At 39.3% G+C, this 14,591-nt stretch overlaps 1 protein-coding gene across 5 annotated transcripts in view; it reads left to right on the top strand.

The window, feature by feature from the left end:
* myo9aa (myosin IXAa) overlaps positions 1 to 14,591 on the top strand; it is a 289,869-nt gene that overhangs the window by 126,125 nt on the left and 149,153 nt on the right. For all 5 annotated transcript variants that reach the window (XM_041178287.1, XM_041178288.1, XM_041178289.1 and 2 more), the window contains one exon: positions 12,643 to 12,737. In XM_041178287.1, coding sequence (XP_041034221.1) covers positions 12,643 to 12,737 — 95 coding nt within the window. The remainder of the gene's footprint in view (positions 1 to 12,642; positions 12,738 to 14,591) is intronic.

The raw sequence follows: 14,591 nt of genomic DNA, 5'->3' as shown, positions 1-14,591 counted from the left end.
AAAAGTATTATCATGAGTATATTCAGAACTAGACAACACTCTTTTTCAATTACAGTTTGTAAGTTAAGTGTAAGTTGAATTTATTAAAAAGGAAAGACAAACCAAGAGGCTTAAGAAAGTGAAGTCTGAACCTGAAAATGTCACATTGAAATACTTCTAGCATGTTATTTCTTTCCCCGTATTGTCATCAGGATTTGAACAAAGTACATCAGTCTTGCTTGAACCGTGAACGTGAGTCACTTTAAGGATAATGTCCATCTAAATTTAGGGGTGCCTGGAAACAGCATCCTAACACAAAGATAACACACTGATGGTAAGAAAAGAACATCACACAAGAAACATGAGTGACAAAAGTGTCTTTCTAAAGATTCTATAGCATATTGGTATGTATGTGCACAACTAAACCTTGTGCCAACTACAATTGGATGTGTGGATTCTGGGAGTAGCCTTAGCTTAGTTTCGTTTTGCAAGGGAGGAGGCATGAAGGATTGCCACCAATTAAGTCAGCTGGTTTGAAGTGTGTTGATATTTTCTTGAATTTCCCTATATGTTTAAAGGAAATGGCAAACGTATTTACTAGCAGGCATTGTCAACATTCCGAGCCTGCTCTAGTGTTGTGACAGTCACTCAGATGAAACACTTGACAGAATGTACACAATCCAGTTCAGACCTGTCTAGAGAGAATCGTCTAGCAACATTTATCAATTTGAAAAGTTTCTGTTTCACAATAATAGTGAAGAAGGTGTTACACATTAGCCTTCAATGGATTTTCTAGTGTGTTGTATTTCTTTGCTTTAGACCTTGTGTTTGACAAATGGATGATTTCAGTCAGACTTTACCAGTTTCTGAAAACAAACATGCTCATACCTTTTGTGCTGAGGTACGCAAATTATTAATTTAAGGAAGCATAAAATTATATTGAAAGTACCCCACCATCTTTAAAGTGTCCCCCCACATGTACAGTGTGGCAACAAAAATCATAAAGAAACTCTTTTGGTGCTCTTAGCCCAGAAGTTTAAGTAAATTAGTTGTGTAGACCAGAAAATTTCAGATTTGATCCTCAGATTGTGCTGAGCTAGCAGATGATGGGTTGGAATGGAGGTAGGGCATAACAGTTGGCTATATGGCCATGAGCATGGGGGACATTTGACATGATTTTCTGATTGCTATGTTGTGAACCTTACTTGGACTGTTTGTAGAATTCAAGGAGCATTAGGATCAGGATTGGATATGATGCCTTAAAACACTTGAATAGCTCAATGTGCTCATGAATGCATGCAAAGTAGCTGCTTGGCTATTTATTGGCGGGTGCTCAGTCCACATGGAACTGTAATAAGCAGCAAGTCAGTGCCTTCAGGAAGGAAAAGTGGGTGGAATGCAGAAATACAAATCTCTCCTAACTCATTGGTGATATTGACATTTTCTTTATTGTTTTTCCATCCCATGAGACCTACATTTCAGGTCACTCCTCTGTTCGGAACTGCCCAATTGACAGCAGTTTTGGCAGTGTCATTGAGTTGGTTTCATTAGGACGTGCATGATTTGGAATTCATTCAGGCTGTGATGTTGAATAGGAGGGAAGATTTCAGTATGGCTAAATATTACTTTGCATTCACTCAACACTGCAATTTTCATGCTTGGACATCCTGATTTTAAGGAATGGAATAAGTGCTGATTGGCAATGCTTCTCTAGCTTAAGTTAACAAAGCTCCTCCTGCCAACAGGAGATGACTCGGGAGTGGGCCTGTAGAGGAAGGAAGACAATGATGACATATTTTCTTCCGAGGTTGGGGTTTATTTATTTTTTTGCTTTCATCCCAGTTTATCTGTGGGCTACCTCTGAGTATGGAAGGTGCACTGTGATTCTCAAGTTGTGACCAAATAGTTTGTTAATATCTGCGTTCTTATATGAAGAATTGGTCACTTGGGTAAAATGCTGCAGGATCCTGGTGTCCGTGGAACCATAGCCCAGCAAGAATGGAGAGGGAAATTGGTTTAATTTCTCCCATGCCACCTTCCTGTAAAGCTACTTGATGTTCACTTTTCTGTTTAAAAAAAGCTTATAGTAATAATAATAATTAACTGTACTTTCATAGATCTGGATATCATACTTAGTGTTGAGGTACATAGACCTGGTTGTGATTTTACAGGTTATTTTTATCTTGTTAGATTTACAAAACAATTTGCAAACTGAATTTAGTGCACAACATTTGCGATTGTGTACTGTCAAGCAAAGTTGAAATTCTGATTGTAATATTGCTCTATTTCAGTCTTGGTCAGGAAGTGGTCTTCACTGGTGGTGGCATCTATTCTCAGTACGATGTAATTCCTCCTTTTTAAAATACATTTTACAAAATAATTTTGAGTATTCAGTTCATGGCTGTTTTAGTAACTGAATAAAATCAAAATATGAAACTTTATTTTCTACAAAGTCAAAACAGGTACTAATCAGAAAACTCTAAAGCTCAAATGTGCATGCATTAGCCTAATCCTGATGAATGGATTCATATAAAAACAGGTAACCTTGATAGGTGGTTTGTATTGTCATTAGAAGGAAGAGCAAGATCGTTGAAATGTGTACATAGCGTAATATGCTGGGGAGAACACCTGAGGCTCCCTGTGAATAACACTATGTAAGCACACATGGAAGAAATTAGCACAGCACTGGCAGAATGTTGGAAACTTGTGCATTTCAGTGAATGCCAAGGGCAACAGCGGCCTATGGTGATTTCTAAGGAGTGTAGGCTGTAGATCGTGATGACCAGTAACCTGTGATATTCATTGGTTAATTGTGGCCTGTCCCAAGGGAATTGTAACTTTGGCTGATTGTATAAACTGGTCTATCTTCCTTTCTGTCTCCGATTCAATAATATTTCTCCTTGTTAGTGATGTTTTCTCTGCCATGTAAAGCCATTTCCATTAAAGACTTAGACCATGTATTCAAACTACTGGCTCGTTTGTAAAAACAGTTACCAATTCTCCTGTGGGTGTAATAGGTATTTTTGTTACTTATAATGGAGGGACTCCATGCAAAACTTCCAATCACTGTATATTGGCAATGGAGTAAAAGGAACAAGTAATGAGTTTAGAATGCATTTCCAGGCATATTTAAAGAGATTACTGTGTCAGCAATGTTATTCACAGTAGAATTAGAGCTGCTATGATACTCTGCTGCCAACATTAAAAACCCAAGCTGTTCTTCCTCTTAGTTTTAAAGAAGAACAAACTACTTTTCTTTTTTAATAAAAGCATCAATGAAACGTGATTATGCCTTTGCCAGAAGCAACACCTTTGAAATTTTAAGATTAGTGTATTCTTCCCACTGCAGCCTGACCTCATTTCTCTAGCTATCATACATGGGCTGACTTGATGGGTTTCTTTTGAAAAAAGAACCTTCAAGTTAATGAGATGCAAAAAAGTCCCATGGGCAAGCATATATTTTTATATTGAGAGTCAAAGTTAAATCAAGGTTTATTACTTTCGAGATCCTGGTAATAAGTCCATTAGTATAAAATTCTTCACTGTGGATTTGGAGTTTTAGATATTCTCTTGCCTGTGTATGTATGCCATTTGTTATTTGGTCAAGACCAATAACTTTAAAAAAAGATCCAAAACTTTACTTACCTAAGGAAGCCACACGATTCCATGGTTTAAACAAAATAATTTTTACTAATCAAGAGTCAAACAAAGCAAACACTAAAGACTATCTTAGCTAAACTTCATACACTCTAAAACTCAGAATCAACATAAGCTAAATGTGAATTAACAGGCAAATTGCAGTCAATTATAAACAATAACTTGCACATTAAATGACAGACATAACTAGGACAGATCTTAGAATTAGTTTGGCAGTCCATCCAGCAGATATAATATCAGTCTCGGTCACAAAGTCCTTTGGAGCTCTGTCCTCACAAAACATTTCAGCCTTCCTTCTAGGATTTAAGCTGATTGCAGCGCACAACCAACCCGAGTTCCACAGGCGTGGTCTTCACCAAAAATGGCACACGTCTCTGTTTACAATAGCCTGAATGGCTGAGATCCGCTAATGCTATCAATTTTCAAGTCACAGAAACAGCAACTATATTTTTGCTTATTCAGTGCTTTTGGGTCGAACCTGGGTGCCTGTACTGCATCACTGGACTCATCATCATCTGAGCTCTGATGGCGCTGTTTCCTTTTATATAGTTTCAACCAGAAGTTTGGCTTCCAAGCTCAATTTCAGTCTTTGTTTCCTTAGAAACTGGGAGGGTCAGTTTCCATTTTCAGTTTCCCTTTTTTAGTTTCCCCTTTCAATTAGGTTCTAACTTTAAAAAAAATACAAGATTTGAACTTATGATTCCATTACATATATATATATATATATATATATATAAAATTCATAGCTTATGAAGCACTAATTTGTGGTTTCTGAACAAGTCGAATTATGTTATTGTGTGGGAATCTTAGATTTTTGCTGTCACTGTTTTTCCATAAAAATGTAAATCAGGTGGTCTTATCTATAATAAGCCTGCTATTTCCTTTGATAATGACCATTACAGTGGATAAAAGTCAAATTTTGTCCTTTTTTTGTATTAAATTTTTTGTTCAGCAGTGTTTTTTAGAGGTCACCTTGTGATTTTTTTTGTCTTGGTTTCCAAAATAAAGTATTACCTTTGTGAGTTAGCAGATTTTCATTGAAATTTGAGAGAAGAAATTTGGATTATAGTGCTCCAAGGTGTGTAATCTTGCCCCAATAAGGTCCATGCTAAGGCAAACCTGTGATTGTGATTTGAATTATTTGCAATTAAAATTAGTATTTTAAAAAAGAATTGTAAAATTAGTTTTCTTCTCTTACATTTGTATAACTTTTACTGGTCTCAGCCATAAAGACTGGCAGTTGACCTTGCCTTGGATATCTCTCATTCCTCCAGCAACTGAATGTGGAAACACTACAACTGAGCACCAATTCTGCATTCCCTGCTTGCATATGGGAAGTACTGAATCCTTACTAAGCACCTCCCCCTGAATACCCTGGTGAGATTGACAATGTGGTATGCGGAGAATTTGTATTCCAGATCTTTGAATACTCCTTCATGAGCAGTTCACTACTGTATCAACAGGCCGAATTTATGGGCCGCCAGAAATTCAAATAACTCTGTTTAAACAAGCCCGATCACTTCACTTGAGCTGATGCCAGGTTAAGTACGTTTTGTTCCTGAAACATGACGTTAATGTATGCAACTGATGTACACAGTGCGTGTTTACAGATCAGAGGGTAGAGGAATGGCGCAGGTTGGTCCGACAGTACTCCAAAGCTTTGATCAATCAGTCATGTTAGATCTGAGAAATTACCCAAGACCTGATTTTGTTCCTTTCCAGTTGATGCTTATTTCCTGACTATTAAAAAGAAATTCCTGTGACCGTTTTGCCATATTTCTGCCAACTTGGCTATTGCCATATATACCAGCCAGAAAGGCTATGGTGTGAATCACAATGCAGAATAAAGTTTTTTTTTTAAGAGCATTCTGGCTACAGTGCAGTGGACTCTCAAAACCTTAAAGAAAACTGCATTGCATTTGTGCTAGACTGAAATAAGTTAATGCTAAGAATGTTTACAGTCCGCTTTACAGTTACATGTGGAGATGCAGAAGTGCTTCAACATTTGTTGTTTAGCTGTGTATTATTTCTGCTTTTTTCATTATGCAACTTTCTATCCCAACTGAAACAATGTGCATTTTTCCCCCTTCACTCACCAGTATTTCTTACATCATCTCCCTTGAGAGCACTAGTTCAGATTAGAGTACAATCCCATGGATATCAATCTTCGTGGATATTACCCAAATAGCTATTGTACTAGTGTGAGCAATCTTAGTCTAATGGCAATCTGAGAGAAGGTGAGTCATGGTTAAACCCAATTTTGTCCTTGGGACTCCTCCAGGATCTGCAACGTCGCTACACTTATTTTACATCTTTGCTGGAATCGGCTGACCAAAGAATATCTGTGGCCAAATGCACTCCTTAAATAGGGGACTTTTAGATTTTGCTTCCAACTTTAAAGTCATTAGGTACAAAATGAGATGGCCACTTTATCTTCCTGTCTCAAGAGGTGATGTTCAACTGGCAAATATCCATGGAATCGCTATCACTAGAGAACAAGTGCTAGACAAGCTAATGAGCCTAAAGGCCGACAAGTCCCCTGGACCTGATAGCCTGCAAGCAAGGCCCTTGAAGGAAGTGGCTGCAGAGTTGGCAGATGCATTGGTTGTAATCTTCCAAAGTTCCCTAGATTCCGGAAAGGTCTCAATGGATTGGAAAACTGCAAATGTAAGGGTCCAATTCAAGAAAGGGGGGAGACAGAGAGCAGGAAACTAAAGACCAGTTAACCTAACATCTGTCATTGGGAAAAATGCTGGAATCCATATCAAGGAAGTAGTAGCAGGACATTAGATAATCATAATATAATTAAACAGAATCAACATGGTTTTAGTGAATAGGAAACGGTCTTTCATGGATTTATAAAGTTGTTTGTAGCAAGCAGGGTGAATAAGGGGGGATCCGTAGATTTAATGTATTTAGATTTCCAAAAGGCATTCAATAAGGTGCTACTTAAAAGGTCACTACACAAGAAGAGAAGAGCATATGACGTTGGGGGTAATATATTAGTATGGATGGAGGATTGGCTACCTAACAGGAAACAGGACAGACGGGTCATTTTCAGTTTAGCTAACTAGTGGGTTGCCTCTATGATTGGTGCTGTGGCCTCAACTATTTAAAATCTATATTTATGACTTGGATGAAGGATTAGTTTATTATAGCTAAATTTGCCGATGATACAAAAATAGGTGGTAAAGCAAATTGTGGGCAGGATGCAAAGAGTCTGTGAAGGGATACAGATAAATTAAGTAAGTGGTGAAAATTTGGTAGATGGAGTATAATGTGGGAAAATGTGAGGTTGTCCAGCTTTTAGGATAGAAAAGCAGAATATTATTTAAATTGAGAGAGACTACAGAATGCTGCGGTACAGAGGAATCTGGTTGTTCTTGTACATGAATCACAAAGTTATCATGCAGGCACAGCAATTAATTAGGAAGGCAAATGGACGTGGCCTTTATTGTAAGGGAATGGAATATAAAAGTGGGGAAGTCTTGACACAACTGCCTAGGGCATTGATGACACTGCACCTGGAGCGCTCTGTGCAGTTTTGGCCTCCTCATTTAAGGAGGGATATACTTGCATTGGAAGAAGTTCAGAGAAGGTTCACTGGGTTGATTGATAGGATGAATGGATTTTCTTATGAGGCAAGGTTGAGCAGAATGGACCTATATTCATAGGTGCTGAGAGAGTATTTTCCCCTGTGGAGGAACCTAGAACTATGGGGCAAAGTTTCAGGGAGTCAACCATTTAAGACAGGGATGAGGAGGAATTTCTTTTCTTGAGGGTTGTGAATGTTTACTGTATCTACAGAGCTGTGGAGGTGGAGTCATTGTCTATCTCAGGCTTGAATAGATTCTTGAACTTTAGGGGACTTGAGGATTATGGGGAACAGGCAGGAAATTGGAGTTGAGCGCAAGATCAGATCAGCCATGATCTTATTGAATAGCGGGGCAGACTTGAGGGGGCCATTTAGCCTACTCCTCCTATTTCTTCTGTTTTTGAAAAGCAGCAATATTGCTGCTGGCGCTTATTACTTGTCTAAAGTTTTTCACCCTTCTTGTAGAGAGGCAGGAAGAGAAGATATGTGATGCTTAGAGTTACCATCTTTTTTAGAAATCAAAAACCAGACAACTTGATTTTTTCCACTTGACACTGCAAAACTGGGGCAGTAGTGGGGGAGAACATGAGAAGAAATTAAAAAGGCTTTGCATTTTAGAAACTTTCAAATTGTCCAGTCAAGTATCGCACTGTTACCTAAGACAGGATGGTTGAAAACCTGAAAGATATCTTTCAGGGATTTATTCAGGAGTAGGATTGACAAAGGTCCCCTATCCATCCTTTCATAGCCTGAGGTGAATGAAAGACTTTAAAGTTTAACTTCAAAATGATTAAATCAAGGCATGTTCTGACATTCAGCTGGAAGTTATGCTGTCTGAACAGAATAATCCCACTTGGCTTCAGAATATAAAATAATGTTTCCCTTCGTTTCAGCAGTGTGTGTAATCCAGTGCTTGCCAAGTTCTATGAGGATAGCTGTACTAGATGAACCATTTTTTATGCAGTCAGGAAAGTTTTTCACCTGTGTGGTAGCCTGTGAATGAGAAAAGCTTGAAACAGATGCAGCTTAATAAATCTTTTTGCATGTCTAAATGTAGCAAGGCCTGGACAATATTCTGGTTGGGCTGACAAGTGCCAAGTAACATTCGTGCCCCACAAATGCCAGGTAATGACCATCTCCAACAAGACAAAATCTAACCATTGCCCCTTGACATTCAATGGCATTGCCATTGATGAATCCCCCTACTATCAACATCCTGGGGGTTACCATTGACTAGAAACTGAACTGGACCAGCCATATAAGTGCTGTGGCTTCAAGAGCAGATCAGAGGCTAGGAATCCTGCGGCGAGTAACTCACTCCTGACTCCACAAAGCCCTTCCACCATCTACAAGGCAATAGTCAGGAGTGTGATGGAATACTCCTCACCTGCCTGGAGTCAACACTCAAGAAGCTTGACACCATCCAGGACATAGCAGCCCACTTGATTGGTACCACAACCACAAACATTCACTCCCTCCACCATTGATGCACAGGAGCAGCAGTGTGCACCATCTACAAGATGCACTGCAGGAATTCACCTAGGATCCTTAGACAGCACCTTCCAAACCCACGACCACTACAATCCAGAAGGACAAGGGCAGCAGATACATGGAAATACCACTAACTGGAAATTCCTCTCCAAGTCACTCACCATCCTGACTTGGAAATATATTGCTGTTCCTTCACTATCGCTGGGTTAATATCCTAGAGCTCTCTCCCTAACAGCACTGTGAGTGTACCTACATCACATGGACTGCAGTGGTTCAAGAAGGCAGCTCACCACCACCTTCTCAAGGGCAATTAGGGATGGGCAATAAATGCTGGCCTAGCCAGCAATGCCCTTGTCCCATAAATGAATTTTGAAAAAAATTTAGAAATATAATTAAAGCAAAAAATAGTTTACATTGTAAACAGGACTAGGAAGCTTAGATGTTACCTTCCTGGAGCCAAAAAATGGTGTTCCAGTAAACATGAAAAGCTAGTGAGTAGGATGTTGAGCAGGGAGCAGAAAAAATATAAACCAGACCAGTGTCAGTCATGGTGCACATTCTGATGTGGCCTGCTGTGTCCTGGTCAGATTGGATATATTCCATGAAGCTGCAGTCCTGTGTTAAAATTTGTTGTTCTGTTTGCACATGCTGTCTTATTTTGTTTGTGAATGACTGGGGAGCAACAGTTTTGCTGCAGTCTTGTACAATATACAAGTGGAAGTAAAGGGCTTTAACCTTTACTTTCCTCTTTTTTTGTCCCATTATCTTTAGATAAAAGGACAAGTAAAACCACTGGGCTATTTGAGTTCATACATCCAAATTGGATCAACTGACTTACTTCCCAGCCTGTGCCTGAATGATTGGTTTTACATTCTTAACTCTACCTGGAAGTTTATTCCAAATGCTGATTGCTGTTCATATGAAGAAGCCTTCCTAGATACTGGTTTTAATTTTCTTTTTGCACAAGCCTGAACCTTCATCCCATTGTCACAGCTTATTTAGTTATTCATTAGGTTTATATTTTCTGTACCATTTTTATCTTGTGTCCTTCAGTATAAATTGTTGTTTTCCCCTTTATATTGGTATTCTTGCGAGTGCCCTGATGAGTACAAGATGAAAAGCTTAGACATGTCTCTTTTTTTCAACAATGGTATTGTACCTTTGTTTAAAAAGGAAGTGAAGGATAGACTGGATAATTACAGGCCAGTTGGTCCAACATCTGTAGTGGACAAACTGTTGGAATTGATTCTGAGGGACAGGATAAACTGTCACTTAAAAAAGCACAGATTAAACAAGGATAATCATCTTGGATTTGTTGAGGGAATGTCTTGTCTGACTAACTTGATTGAAATTTTTGAGGAAGTAACAAGGAGGATTGATGAAGGTAATGCAGTTCATGTTGTCTACATGGATTTTAGCAAGGCTTTTGACAAGACCCAAGATGGCAGACTGGGTTTAGAAAAAAAATAAAAGCCCATGAGATCCAGGGGAATGTAGCAAGCTAGATGCAAAATTGGCTCAATGGCAGGAAACAAAGGGTAATTGTTGGCGAGTGCTTTTGCGACTGGAAGGCTGTTTCCAGTGGGCTTCTGCAGGGCTCAGTACTAGGTCCCCTGCTTTTTGTGGTATATGATGATTTGGACGTAAATGTAGGGGACATGATCAAGACATTTGCAGACGACACAAAAATTGGCTGTCTGGTTGATGGTGAGGAGTATAGCTGTAGACTGCAGGAAGATAGCAACAGACTGGTCAGGTGGGCAGAAAAGTGACAAATGGAATTCAACCCAGAGAAGTGTGAGGTGATGCATTTGGGGATGACAAACAAGGTAAAGGAATACACAATAAATGGGAGAATACTGAGAGGTGTAGAGGAAGTGAGGGATCTTGGAGTGAATGTCCACAGATCCCTGAAGTTCAGGTCGATAAGATGGTTAAGAAGGCAAATGTAATCCTTTCCTTTATTAGTCGAGGTACAGAATACAAGAGCAGGGAGGTTATGCTGGAAGTATATAAAACATTAGTTTGGTCACAACTTGAGTGCTGTGTACAGCTTTGGTCACTTCATTACAGAAAGGATGTAATTGCACTAGAGAGGTTACAGAGGAGATTTACGAGGATGTTGCTAGGACTGGAAAATAGTAGCTATAAGGAAAGATTGGATAGGCTGGGGTTATGCTCCTCCTTGAAACAAAGGAGACTGAGGGGCAATTTGATTGAGATATACAAAATTGTGAGGGACCTGGGTACATTGGATGGGAAGGGCCTATTTACTTTAGCAAAGAGGTCAGTGACTAGGAGTCACAGATTTCAATTAGTTGGTAAAAAGATTAGAGGGGAGATGAGGATAAGTTTTTTCACCCAGTGTTGGGGGTGTCCAGATCTCAGCCTGAAAGGGTAATAGAGACAGAAACCCTCAACTGATTTAAGAGGTGTCTGGGTATGCAACTCAATTGCTGTAGCCTGCAGGGCTATAGACAAATGTTGGAAAGTGGCATTAGGCTTTTTGACCGGCACAAACGAGATGGGCCAAGTGGCCTCTTTCTGTGTTGTGTAAACCTTCTATGATTCTAAGTTCTCTCACACTGAAGATCAATTTTGTGTCCCTCCCCAGCACTGCTTTTAAGGCTTGCATGTTTCTCTTGTGTTTTTGTGACCATAACTGAACACTCAAGATATGATCTGGTTGGCTGATCCAAGCTTGATAATGTATGGCACTTGATGTACTGTACTAAAAGGGCTAATCAAGTTGCCATGAACACACTAATTTGAAATAATTTCCCATATTTTCCAGAGCATTAATTTATTATACAAACTATTTGCCTATATTTCAGCTTAGAAAAGGAACTGTATGAGTTGGCAGTTACAAAATGTCATTGGCTTGTTATCTGATTTCTCCTGTAGAACAGTGACTTGCCTTCAAATGTTTCGCAGCTAATATGAAACAGACAAGCTTTATATAATACAGTTTGCATTCCCTCTAACTTTGGTTGATACAATTACTGCACTGTACAATCAAGGCAATTTTATCAACAATGTCATAAAATTAAAGATACTTTTAGGTGATTTGGGCTCTGGGGGTGGGGGGGGGGCGCAGTTTCTGTAAAGCCGTTCATGTGCATAGTGCTCCAACATTTTTGCAGTGTTGTGGAGCTAGCTACCAGGTAGCGTAACTCCTGAAATAAAACATTGCAGTCCAACACACGCATATACCTTTTTGCCAGTTTGGAGAGTTTTGTATGCTACGTCTGGCTGGAGGGGAGATAGGAGAGCATATCTGGGCCTGTTTGTGAATAATTGTTCTTGCATCATGATGTTTTATATTGATATGTTAAATTGGATTTGTATGTTAATTAAGTTGAATTGATTGTAGGTAGTAGATGGGAACCCAACAAAAATGGGTCTTCACCACAGTGTGATGAATATGGAGCAGCAAACTTACTTTTGATTGTGCTTTTGACAAATTGAAATCTACATTGAAAGTTAATTGCACTGCTGTAATTTAGGAAATGTCTTAAAACATTTTGCGTTATAATATCTTGCTAATATGCACTGACCAGATTTAAAAATGAAGTGTATCCCATATACTGGCAGACTGTCTATATCAGTGGGTGTGCCCCCCGACATGATACAGCGATTCATGCATGAGATGGAGAAAATTATTGGCGAGAAATAGATATTCGGCTGAGTATAAAATAAGCGTGCATTGGCAACAATATAAACTTTGCAGTTATGTTTTATTAATTGTTTTTATGTGACTAAGTATTCTGTAAAAGTTGAAGGTTTTTATCACTCCAATTTCTGGTTTTGAAAGACCTTCATGGCTCAGTAAAATATCTTAGGGGACAATACAAAAGCAAAGAGCAAAGAGCCATTGTTCCAGTTTTCAGAGTTTCTGACTATTTTTGTTTCATCAACAGGCTTTTGGGAATGCAAAGACAGCTCACAATAACAACTCCAGCCGTTTTGGTAAATTCATTCAAGTGAACTACCAGGAGACTGGCACTGTACGGGGGTGAGTGATGTGATGCATGTGACCAGATTAATTATTTTTAAAAGTAGGAATGAAAAGAGAAAAGATTGTTGAAGCAGACATTATAAAATGCGTGCAGGATGATTTTTGCAGAGAGGAGCTTAAGAGATACGAAGAGAGGGTGGATGGGTGGGTGCTATTGCAATCTGTCAAAAAGTACTGAATTATTTAACTAATGAAATTTTCTTCCTTGAAATTCTTCTAGTGGCACACTGGATGAATTTAGGTAATGCCTAATCTCCAGTGAATGCAGATTACAGTCCTGCCTCTTCCCACTCCCATTTATTGTACTCTTTTAAATGTCATCTCGTGCATCCATTCCACTGTAATCACCACTGCCCCGCCCCCCAAACCGTACACACTCATTATCACTTTCAGGCTTAGAGAGAAATTTTTGGCTGCGGCACAGTGGTCCCAGGCAAACTCAGCTCAGGCATCTGCCAATGTAACTCCTTTGTCCGGCCAATAGAAAGTGCTGGAAGTTGGCTCAGAATGACTTTCCCTGCTGATATTTTTTCTTTACTGTCCCTGGAATTTTTTTTTTTAACTTCACTTATTTTTGATGATAGTGTAGAAGTTAACAGAAGCTCATTGTTTGGAAAGCCAGGGGTGCGAAGCTTTGGCCTCCCAATGTTTGGTGCATTGGAACTAGATGTTGCTGAGTCACCATGCTACTCCTGTAAAACACATTCTTTAAGATCACTGATGTGGGGTGAAAACAGATCAGTAATATCGTTCAATAGTATAGCATTCTATAGGAAGGAGCTGTTAGTGACATTCTCCATCACAAACTCTTTAAGCCAAGCTAATTATTGCTGTGAAAACTGTATTTTAAAGACTTTTCACTTTGCTTGGTGGCGCATTAGTATGTGAATATCAATTTTACATTTGAGTTCTCCAGTTCTGTCGATCAATATACTGCACCACAAAAATCAAAAGGTGCAAGTTTCATCCCTGCTCTGCGCTGACTTTATTGCAACCTCCAGCTAAGATCAGTGAAGTGCTACAGTGAGACAGGGGGATAAAATCAGCATGATTACTCCTTTCAATTGCAATCCAGTGTCCCCTACTGGCAAGAGCATGTACAAATGTGGCAAGAGAATGGTGGGATTGATTATGACAGATGCACACTATTGTAAATCAGCCTGCTAGCTCACACTTGGACAGTGCACTAGAAGGCTGCCACAGTACGGGTTTGTCTTCTGTGCTTTATTGAATTGGGGGAGATAATGTGATTTTCATGCGAGGTAGAGTGTAAAGGTTCTTGGGCATTATTCCTGTAACTTTTGCTGGTTGACCACATTTCAAGATTTGTAGAGAATAAATTGTACTCACAAGTAGGAAGACTATGTTAACCAAGTTAAACTTATATACCGTGCTTTACACGCAGGAAGACATCTGAGCTTCACAGTAAGAAGAAGAAAGACAAGTGGGAAAAAGTGGGCATGGAGCATGGGAAAATTAGAGAAAGGGAAGGCAGGCCTTGATGATGATTAGGGTTTTGGATTGGAAAGGGAAAGATGAGTGGAAGCAGGCAATCTTGAACAGGTGGGTAAGAACAATTTTGGTGACGGTGGATGTGGGAAAGAGGAGTTTGGGGTTGGCAGCATACCCAAATTTAACTATCACTTCAATATACCAGCTTTGACAGTTGTTGAAATTGAGGTTAGAGACAGCAAAAGAGGGTGGTCTGAGTTTTGTTGATGCTCAACTAAAAATTTTGGTTCAATTGGGCCTTGACATCAGACTGGCAATTAGTGTGCAAAACAAACATTTGGATAGTGGAGTATATAGCACCATAGAGTTTTGTATCATCTGCCTACTGTTCAATTCTGT

This window comes from Carcharodon carcharias, chromosome 32 (assembly GCF_017639515.1).
Source record: "Carcharodon carcharias isolate sCarCar2 chromosome 32, sCarCar2.pri, whole genome shotgun sequence".
NCBI classification, from domain to species: domain Eukaryota; kingdom Metazoa; phylum Chordata; class Chondrichthyes; order Lamniformes; family Lamnidae; genus Carcharodon; species Carcharodon carcharias.
This window is presented reverse-complemented; position numbering and strand designations above follow the sequence as displayed.